Source organism: Pteronotus mesoamericanus, unplaced genomic scaffold (genome assembly GCF_021234165.1).
Source record: "Pteronotus mesoamericanus isolate MK-2021 breed Mesoamerican mustached bat unplaced genomic scaffold, CSHL_Meso_final scaffold_85, whole genome shotgun sequence".
Classification (NCBI taxonomy): Eukaryota; Metazoa; Chordata; class Mammalia; order Chiroptera; family Mormoopidae; genus Pteronotus; species Pteronotus mesoamericanus.
Window position 1 is genome coordinate 19,494,984 of NW_026555329.1, and position 22,007 is coordinate 19,516,990.

At 33.4% G+C, this 22,007-nt stretch overlaps 1 protein-coding gene across 2 annotated transcripts in view; it reads right to left on the minus strand.

The window, feature by feature from the left end:
* CASD1 (CAS1 domain containing 1) overlaps window positions 1–22,007 on the minus strand; it is a 44,682-nt gene that overhangs the window by 16,902 nt on the left and 5,773 nt on the right. For both annotated transcript variants that reach the window (XM_054564618.1, XM_054564619.1), the window contains exons 2-10: window positions 19,918–20,014; window positions 19,266–19,386; window positions 11,692–11,736; window positions 10,182–10,244; window positions 5,371–5,415; window positions 4,812–4,935; window positions 3,444–3,658; window positions 1,159–1,581; window positions 18–107 (exon numbers count right to left, since the gene is read on the minus strand). In XM_054564618.1, coding sequence (XP_054420593.1) covers window positions 18–107; window positions 1,159–1,581; window positions 3,444–3,658; window positions 4,812–4,935; window positions 5,371–5,415; window positions 10,182–10,244; window positions 11,692–11,736; window positions 19,266–19,386; window positions 19,918–20,014 — 1,223 coding nt within the window. The remainder of the gene's footprint in view (window positions 1–17; window positions 108–1,158; window positions 1,582–3,443; window positions 3,659–4,811; window positions 4,936–5,370; window positions 5,416–10,181; window positions 10,245–11,691; window positions 11,737–19,265; window positions 19,387–19,917; window positions 20,015–22,007) is intronic.

Here is a 22,007-nt window from a genome sequence, read left to right on the forward strand (position 1 = left end):
AACTTCAAAATACTTACAGTACTTGCTCCAGAGATATGATAAATCAAAATCACAAGTTGCATCCAGCCTTTCCATTCATCTGTTTGTTCTCTATTTAATACTTTAGTCTGTGTAAAGAACCAAAGTCTGTTTTAAAATTCATCATGAAGCTATTATTTGGACAGTATATATTTAAGTATGTTAAAATTGTTCTTGTGGGATATAAAAGTAGTGCTAAAGAGAACCTGAGGCAGGGGGCAGGGAACAGTTAAAGATGGTCATTTTATTTCTTGATAAAAGATATAATAAAACTATTTAAAGTATAATATGAATTTGAAAACTAATATAAACTAAGATTTTAAATAGTATTTAAGTTGATACTTAGTTTTATATTAAGATTACATTTAAACTACGACAGATATGTTTATAAATCTAAAAAATGGCATTTTATACTGTTAAGAAAATCTCAGGATTTCAGTTAGAAAAGATTTTATAGTTCTGTTACACTTTGTTATGAAAAAAAGCTCTATTATCGTAGCTTATTTTACGTAGGATTTTCTCACTGGAGATAAAGAACTGATTAATCATTCTCATATGAGTTATTTCTTACAATAGAATTTATTAATTCAAATAAATCGTGCCTTACAAAGGTGGTACACCAATATTCTGAGCAATTACAGCAATGCTAAAATCGGAAATTCAGAATATTATGAAAAGTGACCTTACTATTATATAAGTTCTAATTTGTGTGTACATGTGCCTGACTATAAATATATAAATATAAAATATGCTTGTGCATATAGGCATTTATTAATATAATTATATACTTTTGCTTTATAAAAGACAGTAGTATATCATGTTTGAAGACCATCATAAAATCGGAAGCCCCTCTACTTTCTCCATCCCCATGCAGGAAAAAAACACTAAGTCATGACATCTTTTTTACAGGTCATTGTTTTCTAACTTTCCAATAATCTTCATGAAACACTCTGCACTTCCTCCGAATTGTTTTTAAAAAGCAACAGAATCCACGGAGAGAAGTACAATCACAATATTCATTTGTTCTCTTCTACACTGATGCTTGTATATTCTGGCATGATAAATGATGTATTTTTTAAAATCTAGACTTTGTAATGAGATAAAAAGGATAACATGAGCTAAAAAGAAAATGACTCTTACCTCTTTAGTATTTTCATTGTAAAATACTCCCAAAACCAAGATGTAAATAATTGGAATAAAGAAAGTTGAATGTGTATAAAATTTGTTTTCCTTCATAAACAGATTTGCACGGTCACACATGTAGAAATAAGCCATAATCAGGCCAAGTTTGCAGAAAGACTGTAAAAGTATTTCTAATGGAGACACAGGGGTATTGATAATATTTTTCTTTTCCTCTCCACTTTCCAAATCAGTACATGGCTTACTCTTCCGATGAGAATTACGATGAATTATATAAAAAATTAAATATCCGATAATAGATAAGGTGAAAAAACAAGCAGCCAGCTTCTGTATTAGCGTCAGAGGGGCCCGGGGCTGACAACAAGAACCATCCACAGGCTTCAGTATCTTATTGCAATACACGTTCATAAGAATCATTGCACTCTGTGAACAAATCAAGTTATTTGGTTATTATCTTGTCAGTAATGTAGTTCACTTTAGATTTTCTCCTGAGAATACTACTGACTTTTCAACAGTGAAAACAAAATGCTTTTGTACTTTTTGCTACCATTTCCCAAACACTCATGCAAATAATGGTATTTCTTCAATCTGTAATAGCTAATTCAGGGCTTTTCAAACTTCTTGGGCCATGATCCATAATGAAAAACCTATTTTCTAATGTGACTCAGACACATATATGGGAAACAATACCTATCCTTACTACTTATAATGCACACTAACATTTTTCTATTCTTTCTCTTTTTTTTAGAAAACACACTAATTTCATGGCTGCTAATAGGCCATGGCCTCAGATTAAAAAATTAGTGACAGATGTCAAAGAACAAATAATTTTAATTAGCAGATTTTCAATATGGAAGATACCAGGATACTTAAGATAGAGTCTCAGTTTTTAAATATAAAAAAAAAAATGTAGCCCTGGCCGGTTTGGCTCAGTTGGTTCAGCATCATCCAGTAAACCAAAGAGTTTTGGTTTCGATTCCAAGTCAGAGCACATGCCTGGGTATGGGTTTGGTCCCTGGACAGAGCATGTGCAAGAGGCAACCAATCAATGTTTCTCTCTCACATGGATGTTTCTCTCCCTCTCTCTCCCTTAACCGCTCTCTAAAAGTAAGAAAGCATGTCCTAGAGTAGGAATTAAAAAAAAAGAATGCAAAACAACTGCCACAAAAAATAATTCTTAGCTAAAAATATTTGTACTATGCCTTTCATTTGGTTTATAGTTTATGGACCACTCAGGATACTATACTTTTAATATTTCTAATGTTAAATAAAATACAGAATCTTCAACATGGTTTCATTATAGCAAAATCATTCTAAGCAAGCTGTCGAGATTCTGTCTAGTTGAAGATTCAGTCAGATCTAGTTTTATTAAAACTTTATAGGTTAGGCATATTTGGAACTCTAAGATGATTATATTATTTAAGCCTAAGCATTCAAAGTACTCAATTATTTAGGAAATCTCACCCTTTTGGCCCTGGGTTCTGTGCCTGGCACTCTTGTAGGTACTAGCCTACAAGCCACATCCCAAAGTTCTTAACCAGTTCCAGGGGCTCCAGAAAGTCCCTTAAAGTATATGAAGAACCATGTGTATGTATGTGTGTGCATTTTTCTCCAGGAGAGGAATGGAACCATTGTTTTTTGCTGAACACTCAAAAGGATTATGTGGTCCTTTAAAAGATTAAGAATCACTGCTCTTTAAGAAAATGACTCTACATATGTTTTACTATATGTGAAAATTCATAATTATGCAGTTCTCTTTCATACTTAACCTAACATCCTTTTCCATCTGTCAATTTGGGTTTTTTTGCAGTATCTACCATGTACCTTGAATAATGTTTAGGGTATAAAAACTATAAAAATAAAAAATTATTCTACCTATTAAAAATGTGCTTATCATAGAAGATTAACCTTGCCAGTTTAAAGACAGAACATAAAGCAGTAGTTTTCAAACATGAATGGGCTGAGAACTTATAAGTGTCTTGATTAGACAAGGTATAGTAAGAGTCTTGATTAGACAAGGGATAATAAGAGTGACTAGTACTCAATAAATAAAGCTTCATTTCCTCCTTTCCATAACTTCTTTCTCAAAGTATAAGAAAACCCTGACTTACATATTCAGTTAGGTGATGAAAGCAAAATTATGTCTAGATTTATGTTTAGATATAATAACTACAAGTAATTAAGAATGCAATAAAATAAATCACTTATTACCATTTATAATGGCATAACTATAAACAATTAGATTATTATAGTCTCTATCTGCAGACAGATACAAAAATTCTTACAGTTTCTCTGCTTGACTCCGGAAGATGTAAGCCATCCAAAGATTCCATGATGGTTTCTTGAGCAATTAATTTGGAAACACTGAACATCTTAACATTTGACTTAGAATTTCTGGTGCTACTATTCAAAATACTGACTGCAGCTTCATTGTAGGCATCTATCTTCTCATTCGTGATCATTTTCCTGTTTTCACTTAATAGATCTTCATAAACAGGATCTGTACATGAAACACATTATTGAAAACACAGTTGAAAAAAATTCCTATTGGTAGAAATTGTGATCGTCCAATTTAGTTGATTCCATTTCCGATTTTGTTGTTCAAGTCAGAGGATTCCGGGCACTTAGTAATTCATTTTAAAGTAAAGCTGGCCAAGATTTGCAATAGATTTATCTTATATTCAATTTGAATTAATCAATCAGTACCATCTTCATTTTTATGTTCTAGCATGTCCTAAGAGTTTAAAGTTTTTGGATGCTGGCTGATACTGGATGGTGGGAATTTAAAACTGGATTGTAGAAGAACGCCTAATGAAAAAAGAGTAGCAAGTCTTTTTTTTCTTCCTGTCACTGCTTAATTTTGCAAAATCTGTTCACACAATTAAGAGGTTATATTATTGAGGATCAAGGTCTGATAAATAATTTAAATTTAACTTTTTCTCATTTTAGTAAGAGAAAGGTTAACAAGGAGTCTGTAAATAGAGATCATGGAACACATTATCACCAGCTCTTTTATTCCTCTCAGCATGACATTCAACTTGGAAATAATCATAAGAGTTTCTGACAAACAACTTGAATTGCTAAAAAAACCCAAGGCATTTCATATTGTGCTAGCATTAAATAACGGACATTCAATAAACTCTTGAAATGAGTTGATCTAATGTCAACTTTCTCTTAAAGAATTTCATTACCATATATAAACTAGATGGCATAAATTTAAATACATTCTGTCAATTCCAAAGAATGTTTACCTTCAGTGACTCTAATATTATGAAACAGACTTAGTAATTTTTTCCTATATTTCTCAATCACAGTAAATATACTTTATAAGAAGTAAAAAAATCAGAGGTAAACGTCTCATTTGCCTATAGAACATATTCTCTTTTGTTATATACTGCAGCCATTCTGCCTGCTGAGGCTCCTTGGAGAGTATTTTTTTATTTCTTATTTATTTTTCACTTATGGTATTTATTAGTGTCTTTTCCTTAAGTTTGAAAGAAGAAAGCAAATAACTCAAATTTATTCTAATTTTGCAAACCTTATTTCAAAATTTATTCTCATAAAGCAGCAATTTTATTTCTTGAAATAGGAGATAATAAAAACCTGACTCAAAATATATACAAAATGACATTTTTTCATTACTCATCCATTACCTTGTAAGACCCAATAAACATCACTAGTCTTTGCCAATTTCTCTAAAAGTGGTGCTATGGAAGTGATGTTCATTTTATATTGAGAAAGTGCTTCACTGCTGCCATTGTGAATCTTGATAGACCACTATGAAGGAGGAAAAACCAAGCATTAATTCATTATTTATCACAGAAAAGTTAACGTATATAATTAACTCTATTGTAACAAAAGTTATTAAGATAAGTCCCATTTTTCTTTAATATTAGAATAAATTATCGTCACATTATTTCATGAAATATGTATGAAGGCAGTTAGAAAAAGCTAACATAAAATTAGACTTTCAATGTATAATATTCAAGAAGAATATAATTTTAGGTATAAAATATTGACATTTAACACCAAATTTTCGAAGTTCATTCATATCTTTTGATTAAAATTCATTAGTCTCATTAATTATAATAGAAATAGAAATTAAAACGTAAGGACAATCAAGAATTCTATTTAACATAAGTTAACTTTTTCTTAGCATGTCCTTAAGTACAAAACGAAAATCATTGTATAAAAATGCAGATAAGAACTTACTGTGGCAGCTCCTGCTACAATCACATGGGGCTTTGCAACAGAATCCTAAAGAAAGAAAAATATAATAGTGTTACATGTAGTTCAGGGAATTAATACAATTAACATCACAATTCTTTTCCTTAAATTTAAATTCTTCAAAATGTATTTTAATTTTCTACAGTTTCTTACTGAATTTCTGTTATAATAAGATGGTACTCTTAAAGAAACAAAGACAGATACAGGTAACGAATGCCTAAAAATCCTTACATGGTTACATGGTTACACAGGATGGCATGAGGTCTGTATGGTTAATTCTTTGGTGAGCTTTATAAAAAAAAAAAAACAACAAAAAAACCCCAAACAGACAACAAAACCACTACTGAAATCTAATAGGGGCTGCGTAGTATTCTAAATTGTGAGTGAATCGCTTAATAGTAAAACTCTAGTACAATATGTCAGCCAATTAAAAAGTATTCATGGAACACACAGTTTAAATGTTAAATAAAATATAACATTAGTGCCCCGAAGAAGCAACTTTTATGGAAAGCTAAATCCAATATGTATATAACAAAATAAACTGATAATTATAAACCACAGTGTGGGGGAAAAAAAGGAGAAATTTGGTAGAAATCCCCACCAAATGCAAATTGTACTATTAATAACACTACCAATACTATTTTCTCTTAAATTTTAATACAGCTCATTTTAATATTGATTCTTGCCACCTATGATATAATGCAGGAAGATGTTATACGTATCTTATGAAACAAGGGTACAGACTCAGAAAGGTTACAGGGTATTGTGGACGCTTGGCAGGGACAAAGCCAGAACCCAAGTCTTCTGACTCCTGAGTTCAATGTACTTTGCACAACATAGAAGACTCGACATTATAATTGTGTGCACAAGAAATAATTAAAAATAAGAAGTTAGAAAAACATCTGACCCATATATAAAAGTGTGTTAGTCTCTCATTATAAAGGTGATACATACTTTCAAAGAAAACTATACACTTAGAAAAAAATAACAAAATTAACCTATTTCCCTTCAGAGGTACCTCTGTTTCCAGTCCAGCACCGTTAACCAATCTTTCTAAGCCTGTGTCTTTGCTTTGTAAGATACGTATAATATCGTCCTGCCTGTCTCACAGGTGGCAAGAATTTAATGGAAAAGTACTCCCTGCTTCATTTTACATTATTTCATACTGAAACTTTTCCGCATCCCGAGGCGGGTTTTTTTTCACTGTTCACAGTGGTTGCTGAAATCTTGTTTTCCTTACTCTGGTCCCTCTTGTCCTCCTCCTCACTTTCCACGTAAGGCCTAATTCTCACCTTTCAAAGAGGAAATAGGATGCATCTAGCTATATGTTCTTGCCTTCCTCCGTTCTCTCAACTTCGCCATACGCTCACCCAGCCCACCTTCCTCTGACAGGTCAGTGAAGTATGTCCCTATTCCTTCTAATGGGGAACCCTTTACCCTGAGTCTACGTCCCCTTCCGTTTTACTCCTGTTATCAGTTTTATCCCCCTTCACATCTGCCTGCAACCTAGATATGTTTCCTGACTGGGAATCAAACCAGTGATCTTTTGGTTTGCAGGCCGGCGCTCAATCTGCGGAGCCTCACCAGCCGGGGAAGCAATTTATATTTCTACAATCTATCTACAAGTGTTGAATATTCCTCAATCTACAAGTGTTGAATCATCTTTCTCTTCAAAAAATATTCCTTCGACTTTTTCTCACACTCAGATTCTTTTGTTTTACACATTTAACCAACAGATTACCTGAAAGGGCATTTTGCCTTCACTATGCCAATTTCTTTCTCTCTCAAAAACATTGATCATGTTTTGATTTAGGGCTTCAACATCCATTAAAACTGCTCTCAGAGTCCACTAATGAACTCTGGACCGCCCAGGCCTGTAAGCTGTATGCTACCTTATCTAGTTCCTAATGTGACAGCACTGACTATCCACTTCTTAAAACTCTTTCCTGTGGCACGTGAGTTATTCTCCCCCTGCCTTCCTCTTATCCTTTTCACTGCCCCTTCTCAGATCTTTTGGGTAGTTCCGTTCCTAAACTTTCTTTAATTTCTAAATTCTCTGCCTATTCAATTTCTTCCATTCAAGTAACTTCAAATACCATCCCACTCCACAGCAAGACTCCCTAAATCAACCTAAGTAGCTCACATTTCTTAATGACTACCATTCACCTACAGAATGAAATATAAATTGCTTCCCCGGCTGGTGAGGCTCCACAGATTGAGCGCCGGCCTGCAAACCAAAAGATCACTGGTTTGATTCCCAGTCAGGAAACATATCTAGGTTGCAGGCCAAGTTGCTGGCTGGGGGTGTGCAAGAGGCAACTGATCCATGTATCTCCTGCACACTGATGTTTCTCTTCCTCTCTTTCTCCCTCCCATCCCCTCGCTCTAAAAATAAATGAATGAATCTTAAAAAAAAAGACAAAACCCTAAATTGCTGTTTTCTTCACAATTTAGTCTAATTTCCCACTGTTCCCGTTTAAAACTTTCAATGGTTCTTCACTACCCTTAAAATAAATTCAACCTAATATCCTTATTTTTAGAAAATACAGGCTGAAGTATGTAGAATTAATCAAAAACAGATACAGTAAATCTATACCACACCAAATATTGCTTAGGGTATTATTCATAGTATCTGCTTAACTCATCTCTTACCAACTCTCTTCCAAAATGAAGCTCATGATATTAACCACCAAAACCAAAGACAACTAAAGGAGCGCTCTGAAGCCCAGCCCCAACCACACTCAGACTGCTGGTGGGTCCCTGAACAGGCTGCACTGCATCTTTAGCACCTTTGCACATGTTATTTCTTTTGCTTAGGATAATCTACCTTTCTCACTCCAGACCCTCACCTTTAAGATTACTTTTTCTGAAAATTAGTTTTGAAAACTTAAAAAAGTACATTTAGTGCCTATCCTCTGTAATGCTCTTCTACCCCATAGATACCCTATCTGGTACCTGTCACATTGTTTCCTTAATTCCCAATATTTGCCAGTCATCTACAAGCTCTTTGAGGAGAGGAACTCTATTATGCTACTCAGGGTATCAACAGTGTCTAGCCTAGTGCCAAAAATATGGCAGGTGATTTATAAACATCTGTCGAATAAAAGTAGAGTTGTCTACATTCAACTTTGTTTTTATGCCTATAAGCTTCTATATGGCATATAACTTTATCTTTGTAACCTACAGCTCTTCAGGAAATACCAACTCCTCCAAAAAGCTTTCTTGGATCATCACCTAGATTTAACCAGCCCCTATCCCAAGCGCCTCCATCCACGGCGCTTTCATCCGTCCTCTGTGTTCACTGTGCTGCTGCCCTTCATCTTACCACGTCATTCATCAGAAAGTCTCTAAACACCAGACTGCAAATTCCCCGAGGGCCGAGTGCGGTTTATTCCCTGCCACGTGCCTGACAACCAGCATAACGCTAGCAATAGCACATAAATAGTAAAACTGTGAACCTCTGTATTCTTAGGATCTAGCAGTTTACTATGGAAATAGTAAAAAATAAATACGTAAGTACATATATAGTCTTTAAAGAAATAAAGCCAATCAACCAACAAATCTTAGGTAATTACATGACCATCTGCCTAATTAAGTTGAAACTCTCCCTTTCCCCGTAATAATACGAAATTTTGTAACAGAATCTAAAGCTCCAAAAACTAGTTTTAGCAAATTATAAAGATTTAAAATCTGGAAATGCAATGTATCTCCAGGTTAATAAATAACAATGATTTTCTGTAAACTTGCAGAACTTATAAATTATACTGCACTGATGTTTCCTTAATTGTGAATTTCTACTACTTTAATGGATATACTTTCAGGTCCAGAACAAATATGAAACAAATTGTTAAGCTGTTGGAAATATACGCGTAACATTCTACACTCCTGGACATTTAAAACCCTATCGATAAAAACAAAACACAATTATGTGAGACCCCAATTTACCAGAAAGCTGAATTCTAGTTGTCTGCATGTTTGTTTTTTGAAAACTTAAACACATTTTCTCAAAGAAACAAAATTAGAAATGTTGACTAGGTTCCCAACAGATTGTATAAAAGCTTATTTGGTTGTATGAAGTGGTTGCAATACTAAACATTTACTGTAGAAAGAAGCAAAGAAAGATACCATAGCAGCACAAGTAATTACGTAAAATAAGGTCAACAAAATTGAATATTGTTTTATCCATCCCAAATGCAAATCCCTCTGGGAAAGAATACAATTTTAATGAAAAGACTGATGAGGAGCTATATAAAGCCTACCATGGAGGTTCTGAAGTGGACTTGTGGGAACTGAGGGGTTTTCTGACCTTAATAACATGCTTGTCTTTATATACTATTCATCTCTGAATGTTGTGAGCCAAAATACAATAGGCTTGACTTTTGGGTCACAAATATAATGATAAAAGGGAAAAAAAAGGCTACCAAAAAACCAAAAGTTTCCTGAACTATTTGGGCATAAGTTTGAAGGACAAAGTAGAAAAACACTCCAAGGAATGTGTATTGTGATAGAAAGATTACCGGTGTCTGAATTAACTGAGCTATAAGCAGTGACAGAAAATTTTAAATCTGGAAAGTATGGTATCAGCATAATCGCCTTAGGGTTGGAAGGGTGATAATGGAGATATTGCATCAACACACTTTCTCTTCTCAGTAAAGTGACAGAATCAATCCAGCATAGCTTAGTTGCTATCAAGAGGGTTGTGTAAAGTACACGAAAATGGAATAGCTGAGTAAGAGAAAAACAATGAATGCTCATGAGCTGTTAAACCAGAGAGACCTATATTTTCAAATACAGACCTCAGTCCACACTTTGATACACTGTTTCATAGAACCATTGACTTCTGGATGCCACAGAAAATCCTAAGAAACATGTAAGAAAAGAAAAAATCAAAGAAGCTGTTACATCCACCATTGGAAATAAACATTAACCTATTTCCTACCTAGTACTTAAACATTAACATATTTCCTACATAGTACTTAAAAGTGAAACATCACTTTGCTGGTTGTCATGGGGGTGGGAATGGGAACATAGGAACTGGGTAGAAGAGGTGAAGGGATTAAGCAGTACAAAATAGTCAGGGGATACGACATAGAGTCAATAGCTATGGTACCAGGGGGGTACTGGAAATACCAGAAGAAATACTTTGTAAAGTATGTGACTGCCTAACCACTATGCGGTATACCTGAAACCAATAAAAAATAATACTGAAAATTCTAACTGAAAAAAAAGCATTACTAAAAACTTGAAACTTGTATTAAAATAAATCTAACAGTAAGATAAAAATCAAAAACTAAAGCCAAATGCACTTTAAAAGATCTGAACAACTTATATAATAATTCCCTTATTAAATCTATCTCAAGCTACCAAAAAAAAAAAAAAAAAAAAAAATCCCACGAAAGAAATAAAAGACTACCACCTTGTCTACGCATTCCTCATCTCCCATCTCAATTTGGCAATAGTTGCACAATAGTTTTCTTGGTGTCCACATTTTAGTCAAAGTAATCTTTTAAAAATTTAAAATCTGATCTTCTCACATCTCTGCTTAAATATTCAAGGAATTTCAATTGCCCTCAGAATAAGATCAAGTCCTTAAAGTTGCTAAGAAGGTGCAGGATCTGGCGTTGGCCTAGACTTTCTGCCTTTTCTCTTGCCTCCTTCCCTTTGCTCTACATACCCTTTCAGTTTTCAGTCAGCTTCTGGAATGCTCTATATGCGCATCTTCTCCATCACTTTGCACTGACTGTTCCTTCTGCCTGAAAGGCTCATAAACCTCTCCACCAAGCCTGACGAGCTCTGTACCAATCTCTGAGGCCTTTAAAGCATCACTTCCTCAAGGAGGATAATTACTTTTAATTTCTTGCTCTGTACATGCCTAATGCCCCACTTTTTCTTTTTTTGCCATCCTTATTCCCCATTTATTTATATGTAAAGGACTATAATGATTTGCAAGCTCCATTAAGTCTAGGATAGTGGATCCCTACTGTATTCTCAGTATCTAGGAGAGGTCTCTGTGACTATAAATTCAGAAAATTCACATATATTCTTTTACGAACAGTGAATTTGCACACACACTGGTTTCAAATTAACACATATTTTTTCCTGGATTAAAAACCTGAGAGTCAAAATTTTCTATTTTATTGCACAAAACAGTACACACAAACATTTATTCAATTATTTTACTATTCTTATCTACTCTCAGTACACTGAAATATATTTAATATGCACAAAGCATTAGCTGTTCTGTAAATTAACCAATGAATATAGTTTCAACATTTTAACAATTTGCTTACTATTATGTGAACTTACCACTTTAACTGATGCAATCTTGTCTTCAAAAGGAATGTTTTCATGCTGCCATAAAAAACGAGACACCAGAAATAGTAATGTATAAATTTTATGTAAATAGTTCTCCCTTTAGCTGCTTTGTTAATTTATTTATGTATCATATCTCAATGATCTATAGGCAACCTGAAGAGGGAAAGAACTGCATAGAACACCAAAAAGTGACACTAGTTAAATTGTTTATATGCGCTTTTCCACATCAAAGATGTAGTTCAAAGACAAAACCTCATCAAAACAAACAGAAATATGAATATGCCTATATAAAATATCTTTTTGCCAAGCTTGCCATGATTTCAATTTAGTCCCAGTACTATTATCTATGGCAGAGAATAGCTGCTCCCCTCTATCTCCTGAGTCCCTTCCAATTGGACAGGACAACACGACCCATTTGTGATGTATCGACAGCTGTGATGTGGGTCACTTCCCAGCTGAGCTTCCCAGGGCAACTCTTTAGTCTCTGGCTTCACCTGACGTGGAGACTGAGGCAGCTAAGTGTTCCAAGCGGTATGACTAAAAAAGGGGAAAACTCCACAGGGGGACTCCCCGAACGATTGCCTGGAGCAAGGCCTCTCCTGGGACGCACAGTGCTGGGGGAGACATGAACGTCTGCTGCGTTAAAATTCTAGGGTGCTTCACTGCTGCAGCAACAGCTAATCCATTCTCACCAATATACAAGTACAGACCTAGCTGAGCCAGAATTAACACATATGACTCTAAGTTATTACAGGTTTCACATTTGAAGGCAGCAAATAGTCTAGTTGTAGAAAAAATTAAAATCTGGAGACAACTTCTTGTAATCACGTGTTCCATATAAAAAACAGAAATCCTTTCAGAGTTAGAAACCCAGGGTGGAGTCGGGGATAAAAGCTAATTCTCTTCCTAAAGCCAAGGTTGAAGTGTGTTCATTAATCTAACCATACAGATAGCATTTATTTTATCTTTGTGAAATAAAGTTGGCTTTTATTAACCAGCTAACTTTTAACATTCTTGTTAGCTCAAGCATCATTTTCTGGATGGACTCCTGGGACAATTAACCCAATGGAACCTTTAGGTGTGTTACATGAAAGAGTTTTCTTGGCCAAACAAGTGTGGGAAATACTAGCTCAGACAAAATCACACAGGTATTCTGTTCTTCTCCTCCTACCCCATCTTTGCCTTGTAAAAATTTTCCTCAGAGAAATAACGTCATGCACTTTTCTTTATCCTCCTTTTGCATAGCTCAATTAATTCAACTCAGTCTCTCCTTTTCCTTTATTATTTTAATATAACATTTGATATATACAGGAAAATGATATGTAAGTCACAAAGCACAGTAAAAATACATAAGCACTTATGACTCCATAGCACAAATCAGAGCACGACCAACATACAGAACGGCATGTGTGGGCCGCTCCCTCTTTTCCTTGCCTTTTACCCAAAGGAAAGAGCTACCTTGGATTTTATTTATTTTTATTATATATTTTTTTACCAGTATGTGCATCCTTAAATACTATATTGTTTAGTATTGTTAACTTCCTGTGTTTCAATTTTGAAAATTTCAAACTTATGCAAAGTTGGCAAAGTTGACAAAACTATAATGAACATCCAAATGCCCTTTACCAACTAACATTTTCCACACCAGCTTCATGTCTCACTCTGTACACACATATAGTTTTTCTCTTTTGTTGAACCATATGAAAGTAAATTGCAGATAAAACATTTCATCCTTAAATACTTAAGTATAATGTCTCCTAAGAACATGGACTTTCTCTTACATAGTTATAAAACTATAATACCACCCAAGAAATTTGACATTGATAAAATAATATAATTTAATATACAGCTCATGTTCAGATTTCCCTAATTTCCCAATGTCCTTCTATAGTTTTTATATTTTAATCTAGAACTCAATTAAAATCAGGTATTACATTTAATTGTCAGGTGTTTTTTTAGCCTCCTGTAATCTAGAACATTCCCTGGTCTTTAGAAACATATATATCAATTTATTTTATCAATATATATCAAATATATTTATTATTTTTATAGAGTCTAGATCAGTTAATACAATGGACCAAGTCCACATTACAAACAACACTGAGAGTTACCTTCATGTATATGTCTCTTAATACATAGGTAGAGTTCCCCTCACAATAGTTCTAAAGCAGCAATTTTCGTCGTTTTTCATCTCATGGCACACATAAAGTAATTGCTAAAGTTGGGGCACACACACAAGCAAATATATTTGTTGCTGCTATGAGAAAAATAGGTGTAATTTTGATTCATTCACATCATACAACTATTGTGTTGGCTGCTTTCATTATTTTATTTGACAGTCTAAGGGAAAAGAGGTCAGTGTCCCTGACTAAATAGTTAGGTACTGCACGTTTTAAAAATTCTTGCAGTACACTGGTTCAAAATCGCTGTTCTAAAGGTTCATGGGCTATACAAATGTTCACCCTCACATTTGGTAAGACAAATTATTTCCTGAAGTGTTTCTAACAGTTTCTATTCTCACCAACAGTCTATGAGAGACAGATTCTCTAAATACATCTTGTCAGACTTCATGTTTTTTGCCCTTGTCGAATTTAGTTTCTGCCACAAAAATGGGTGTAAAATGGTATCTCACTATGGTCTTGATTTGCATTCCCTTGGTTAAGTATCTTTCAGATTGACGCTGGGACTTGTTTTCCTCCTCTGTGAAATGTGTGGTCATACCTTTCCCCTTTGTTTTCTGTTGGGTCATCATTTTTATTACTTTGTGGTTCTTTATATCTCTCGACTACATATTATAAATATCTTCTCCCAGTTTATAGCTAGTCTTTTTTCTTTAAGGTATCTTCTGATGAACAGATACTCTTAATCTTAAATATGTAAACTTATCTTTTATTTTATGGTTAATACTTTTGCTTCTTACATAAGGAACTTTTCTCTACTTGAGGTGATAAAGATATTCTCCTACATTTGTTTTTAAAGGTTTCATAGTTTTGGCATATCTGTTACTTATTAAGTCTATTATGCATGTGTCTACTTTAGAGCTCTCTATTTTGTTCCATTGGTTTCTTTGTTTAGCTCTACCAAAACTGAAATATATTAATACAGAGTTAAAGTAAGTCTTGGTATTGGAGAACAGGTCCTTTCTTACCTTGTTCTTCAGCTCTGTTGTGGTTATTGTTTGCCTACTACCTTTCCATATAAAGTTTAGAATCTACTAGTTAAGTTTCACAACAAATTCTACTAGATTTTATTTTAATTATGTTGAACTTACAGATCAATTTGGGAATAACTGACATATTTACAATATTGAGTCTACCCATTCCAGAATATAGCATATATCTTCCATTTAATCATATCACTTTAAATTATCTTTAAATAAAATTTCATGATTTTTTTCTACATAGAGATCTTCCATATATGCTATTCTATTTTTACACACTATATAGTTTTTGTAACTATTGCATACAGTATATTTTAAATAATATTTTTGAACTCTATATTTCTGACATGTTGATATGAAATTAATTAACAGCTTCAATGAGTTATTCTAATTAATTTTTGTATGTGCATCTTATAATCAGCTACCTTATTAAAAATTGTACTACATCTAATAAATTTCCTATAGATTCTTTAGAGATTTCTATATAGGTAATTATATCAGATGAAATCCTGACTTTATTTCTTTCTGACCCTTATGTCTTTAAATTATCATTCTTTGGCTAAGAACTTATAATATGATGTCAAATATAAGCAGCAATAATGGGCACTCTTGTCTTTTGAGTTTAACAGAAATGTGTCTAACATTTTACCATTTATTGTAGACTTCTAGAAATTTTATCAGGTTAGATTAGAATATAGGAACTTAACTAGTAGAGAAACAATAATATCAGTTCTCTGATATCTTTGGAACTTTTTAAATAGCCCAATAGATGGTAAAAAAAAAGGCTCCAGGTGTGCTTTGAAAAAAATATAGTGTCTGAATTTTCAGTATATTCTTTAAGTATTGAGCTATAAGTATATGAAATCACCTTATTAATATTCTCCTATGGGTTCACTAACTTTATTTGCTTTTTCTGTAATTATTTGCATGAGCAGGGAGCAGTTAACCCACTATGATGGAGAATTTGTCAATTTCCCACTATAATCTTATTAATTTTTTGTTTTATACATTTTAAGACTAATTTATTAAATGTCTACAAGTTTCATATCATAGTGATTTGAACTTTTCATTAATTAAAATCTGTATCCTTGATAATATTTAATCCCTTAAAATTTACTTTGCCTTATATTAATGACTTATTTTTCTTTAGTAAGTATTTGATAAACCTTTCCTTATTTTTAATTAAAACTATCCCATATCCTTTTGTTTTAGGTATGTTTTTTAAGCAGAAGAAAGTTCTTTTTTAAACCAACCTGATAATCTGTGTTTAGCTGACAAGTTTATACTACTTGCACTTATTTTGATTATAAATGTTTCCACTATCTTTTTTGATTTCTAGCTCCTTCACATATATGTAATTTTCATATACATATATGTAACAATTTTTGCATGTATATATGTTTTTATATATGCATGTAGGGTATATATGTATGTATGTAAAAAACATATTTGGCATTAGACAAGTGTGGTTTTGTTTCATTTTTTTCTTCTGCTGGTTTGGAATTTATACATTCTAATTCTATCCTTTTAATCCTTATGCTTGAAGTTTTACTATGCATCTTTAAGCTCTACCGTAAGATAATACCTTAAAGAGTGAAGAGGCTATTAGGATACTTGTGATAATTTCCCTCTGACTTTCTTGCAAATATTATTGGATAGTTCTTTAGTACCTTCTTTTAATAAAGTATAAAAAGACATTATTATTTTATAAAGGTGCCATTTGTTTAGATATACATGCACATTTACTATTTTCACAACTGTTTCTTATACTTCAGAACTTTTTCTGAATTATTTCCCTCCTCCCTGAAGTTTATCCTTTAGAAAATTGTTAGAAAAACCCTCAGTTTTAAAAAAATGTTTTTTAATTAAAAAAGATATTATGTACTTATTTCCTGAGAGAGGGGAAGGGAAGGAGAGAGGGAGAGAAATAAGCAATATGTGGTTGCCTCTCGCGTGCCCCCAACTGGGTACCTGGCCCACAACCCAGGCACGTGCCCTCACTGGGAATCGAACAGGCAACCCTTTGGTTTGCAGGCTGGCACTCAATCCACTGAACCACACCAGCCAGGGCTCACAGGTGTTAGTTATCTGAAAATGTTCCATATTTCAAGAACACAGAAATTTGTGTCCCTGGTATACAATTCTAGGCTGAAACGTATTTTCTTTCAGAATGTTAAAGATATTATTCTACTGTCCTCTGACTTCCAATATTACTACTGAGAAATACACTGGCCCAAAGCTTAGTTTTCTGCATAGTGGGCATGGCAGCTGTAGGCATCTGTCGTCAGGGCAACCTGAGTATCTACTGTGTGCCCACTGTTATTGTTCCCATATCTGGTTTTGCCTCACTGTTGTTCATTTTGGGGAGTGTCTTCCACTTATTCAAAGTCTAGAAATACATCACCAAGTATTTTTTTTAATCTGGGATTTGGTTAATTTGAGGTAGAATGGGCCCCAGAGTATGTAGCTTCCCCACCAGCTGGAAGCAACACAAACAGATTTCTTACTGCAAGACTTCAAGTGTTTAATATCCTAACGTAGATTAAAACTAACTAAGAGGGGGATATGATATTCAGCTCTGCCCAAACTTATTTGACCAGAGCCTCTCATAGAATCAGTCTTCCACAAAATATCATTTGAAAAAAGTCCTGCTCTAAAGCTTCTTTTAAAACATTTTTTCCCCTCAACACAGAAAAGAAACATATTCAGACAAAGAATTATCTTCAAAACTTCTATTCTACCCAAACAAACCCATATCAAGGCTAAAAGATCATTATCATCAGCAGCAGGAACAGCAGCTTTTATAACATGCCAGACTGTGCTAGGCACACGAATTAAAAAAAAAAAAAAAAAAAAAAAAAAAAAAAAGCTCTGTCCTCAAGTTGTTTGGAGACAAGAGAACTAAGTAACACAAAATTTAGTAAATGCTCCTTTAGCAGTTTGACCTAAACAGTTTCTCAACAACTGTCTCCCTAAGACTGACAAACTGTGTTTTTAAATGCATATAAATTTAGATGTATCCTGCTTGACAATTGTGATAAAAAAAATAAAGTGAAAAGCTGACTTTATAGTTTTCCATTATTCAATTTTAAAATTTCTACTAGTCTTTCCTAGTGGACAAAACCTCTAATAACCTAAGGGCTCTTCTCACAAGAAATAGGTCCAAAAAATTTAGTATCCACTACTATCATCATCATTACGTGCCTAGCTACTTATGAAGTCTTAGTTATAAAGTGCCTAATTTTTCAACTCCTTACTACAGGGCAAACTGAATGTGTACAGGCAGATTTTCATCATGAATTCACAAGATATTTCACCTATAATTCTGAATTTTCTTGTACTTCACTTTTCTCTCCTTGACATTCCTCACTCCCAATCATATGCAGCTGAAGATAGAGATTAGAAATCTGGATCACTTCAAAATGGATAAACAGGAAAATACGATGGGATAGTTCACAAAAAATAATTATTATCAAACATACAGAGAAATGATCATACTTGTTATAGTCAAAGACACACACACACACACACTCTCTCTCTCTCTCTCTCTCTCTCGGTTTCTTTTTTCCTCCCAGAAGAATGGCTATTTAGAAGAAAGATATATTTTTAAAATAAGAAATATTTTCTAAAAAGAGTATACATTTGTTGTTATACTGTTGGTTTAATTTTACAGCATGAGTGCCCAGTACCAGCAAGGTTACAGGAAATTAGGGCCTGGCATACATTACTTACAATATAAATTGAAACATTTTAACAATATAATTAATGATTTTTGAAGTATTTCTACATTTATATACCTAATATTTACATGGCAGAGATTCCATCCTAAGGAAATACTTTAAAAAGCAAAGTTTTCAAACAAATATGTAATTTAAAATAGCAAAGTGAAAAAATAAAAAACTACAAAAAGTTAAGAAATGGGAGGATTATATAAAGTTACATTATATTCACTCAATAATATGTTGGCATTATGAAAACACTTATGTTGATTATGTAATAACATGTTGAATTATGATAAGTGGTGGAGAAATAAGTGAGACATAAAAATATATGTCCTAAAAGATTACAATTATACTTTTTAAAAAAGAGACAAAAGGTGTATGGCAAATATTAAAAGGAGGATAAGAATATTTTCTTTGTTTTCTTTTTAAGGAATTTTTAAAAGTTTTTCCATGAAAAGAATTTATTATTTCTAAAAACTAAAGCTTTAAGTTAATAAAAGGCTTGACAATACCCACTGCTTCTTTTTCTTATATTTCCCATTATAGTAAATCATCCCTTTCCCTACTGTACCTTTCCCAAACCAAAGCACAACATCTATAGTTCCTTGCCTTAATGTGAAGAGGCACATTCCTTCCAAAACTACTCTGTTGGTTAACTTCTAAAGAGAATAGACAAATTTTACCTTATTTCCTTCTTCTTTGAACTGAGGATTAATTATTTTTACAAATGAATAAAATAATTGACGAATTCTGGAATCTCCAATAAATGCAATATGTTTATCTACAAGGCAGTTCTTTGCTTCGCTGAAATCAACAAAGACACATTAATGAAAATAAATAAAAACAGCATACTGGTGTTTCAAAGCACAGTTTGTGAAGAAAGTAGTATAGGACTATTATATATATAGTAACTACACTGCTTTAAAACAGGTGGCCATGTTTGCTTAACCTACCAGCTCCTGTATGATCAACTAACCTCAATAATAACAGCTCCCATTTATTAAGTCTTTAAGATGTACTCTAACCATATGAAGAGCTTTACATCCATTATTTCAGAATAAGTCTATGAGGTAACTATCTAAGTCCCAAAGCAAGAGTCCTTCATTCAGGGCCTGTTGTTTTTCACCTGAGATAAAACCAGGACTCTTTCCTAATGCTCTTGGGCAGAAATCTTCATTTGGACCCCCCTCCACCTCTTTCCTCCTTCAGCAATTCTCTACCATCATATATAAAAGTACCACAGAATACTTTCTTTGTTTCACCAACCCTTCTCAATTAGATATTACAACCCATCATAGGGAAAGAAAACGAAACACCAAAATGGAGAAGACTTACCTGATTTTGTATTTATGCATCATGCAACTATGAGGTTGCCAAACTTTCTCTCCAAGAAATCTGCCACTTGAAAGAAGGTATTCACATGAATCACTGCCTATAACAGTTAAACACAGCAGTGTTACAAACAATAGTTAAATCTTTATATGTTGGTTATCTGACCCTATGTAAGCTCTTTGAGGTGAGAAAGTAGTCTTTATTCTTTACAAAGTCATATCTTCTAGGTGCATATTAAATTACTCATCTGTGAGAAACGTAAATATCAATACTTTACTATTCAGGGGGAAAAGAGCCACTAGTAACAGATACTTCACACTAGAAGAGAATCCCTAACCTCTCAATGCTACATTCGCTGCTTTGGCAGTTCCTTCTACTTCAGGTTTTTGGCAGTTCCTTCTACTTCAGGTTTTCTTTCTGGGGACATCATCTCAATCACAAACGGGTCTTTAGAACTATCGCTCCTATTTCTAGCTTGGGAAAGAAAAGTTTAAGGGCTAAAAGACTTTGGAAAGGACTTCTTCCTACTCAACTATTATAATGCATAGTACATTAGCATATTTGGAAACCTAGTTAATATTGAAATATTTTATAACCCTCTCCCTGATTTTCATAACTTCCCTGGGAGCATGCTATCCCTTTTCTGTAAATGTGTGAACAGCGAAAAGGACTTACTCAAAACCTCTTAAGAAGCTTAACAAAATTTCATTCTTTCAGAATGTTACAAAGGTAAGACTTAAACCTATGTTATGGTAGCCAAAGATACACATAATCAGTGTCAGTAACAAACTGCAGATTTCACAGTTATTAACAATCAGCCTCTCTACTTTCCTTACTTTCTCTTAATTTCCTTGATTTCTTGATTTTCTTAGTTTTCCTTGATTTCTCTTTCCCTGCTGTAGGATGACCAACCAACTCCTCCCAGTTGGGTGGAGACAGTCAGTTTTACACAGAAAGTTCCACAACTGGGACAGGTGGTCACCCTTCTTCTTTTGGCCATTTTGCTGCACAGTATCTTAAATGACTTGAATGAGTTAAAAAGGGGGTTGGAAGCATTTAAAAAGCTTAAATATGTCAAATGAATGAGGGAAAAATAAGATGTTCAGATTAACCATGGGGTTACAATAAAATACATGTATTATTTAATTTAATCTTTCAGTTCTTTATTTATAGTCAACAGTGCACTCTATTTGTCTTACAAATAGTTAAGGTCAGGACAGGGAGTCAGATAAGAAGAATATTACAGAACAAGAATTGCACTGAATCATTCAGGCTGGAGATTGGGAGACCTACAGATATTTAAAGTAGGACACATCTTTTTTTTTTCTTTCGATCCAGGTATCTATCTATCTGGTCAACATACAGATAAAAGGTAATACAAACACAAGACAGTTATGTATAAATAGTGAAAGTACAGTTGCTTCAGTGTCATAAATTCTAAAACAGAACAGAAAGGAAAAATAACAATACTGCATTATTACATTGATGGAAAACTGGGTGAGAAGAGCAAAAGTATTAATTATTAAATTTTTGCAATTATATATGTAGTCTGGGTAGGTTTTCTGTATTTCAAAGATTTTTTAATAACATCTAAGGAAGCTATAAATAATCAGTTCTTAATTCTTTTCAATTATTAAAAACTAGTTCTGGTTCCAAAACAAGCAAACAAACAAAAAAAACCAAAAACAAATTTAAGCTACATAAATAATCAAGGAAGAATAAAGAACGAACTTAGGATCACATAATTATTTTCTTAAAGACAGTACTCCTGCTGCATTCTTTTATTATGGCAATGTAGCAAAATCCTATTACTAAATTTCTAGTAAATAATGTCTAAAATTAGAAAAATTCTATATTTATCGCATGTCTACCTCTTTTAATACATCTATTAAAGTGAGTAAGAAGTTGCAAATAACTGGATATTAATTCTGTGGAGTTTTTCTTTCTTTCTCCTTTTTTAAAAAGTTATCTGATTTTTGTTTATAACATAAGGCCAAACAGAAACACACCTTGATCAATATTCAGTGTGTGGGATTGTGTTATCTGTTAACGATTTATATGGGTTATCAACATGATTTTCTGCAGATGGATGT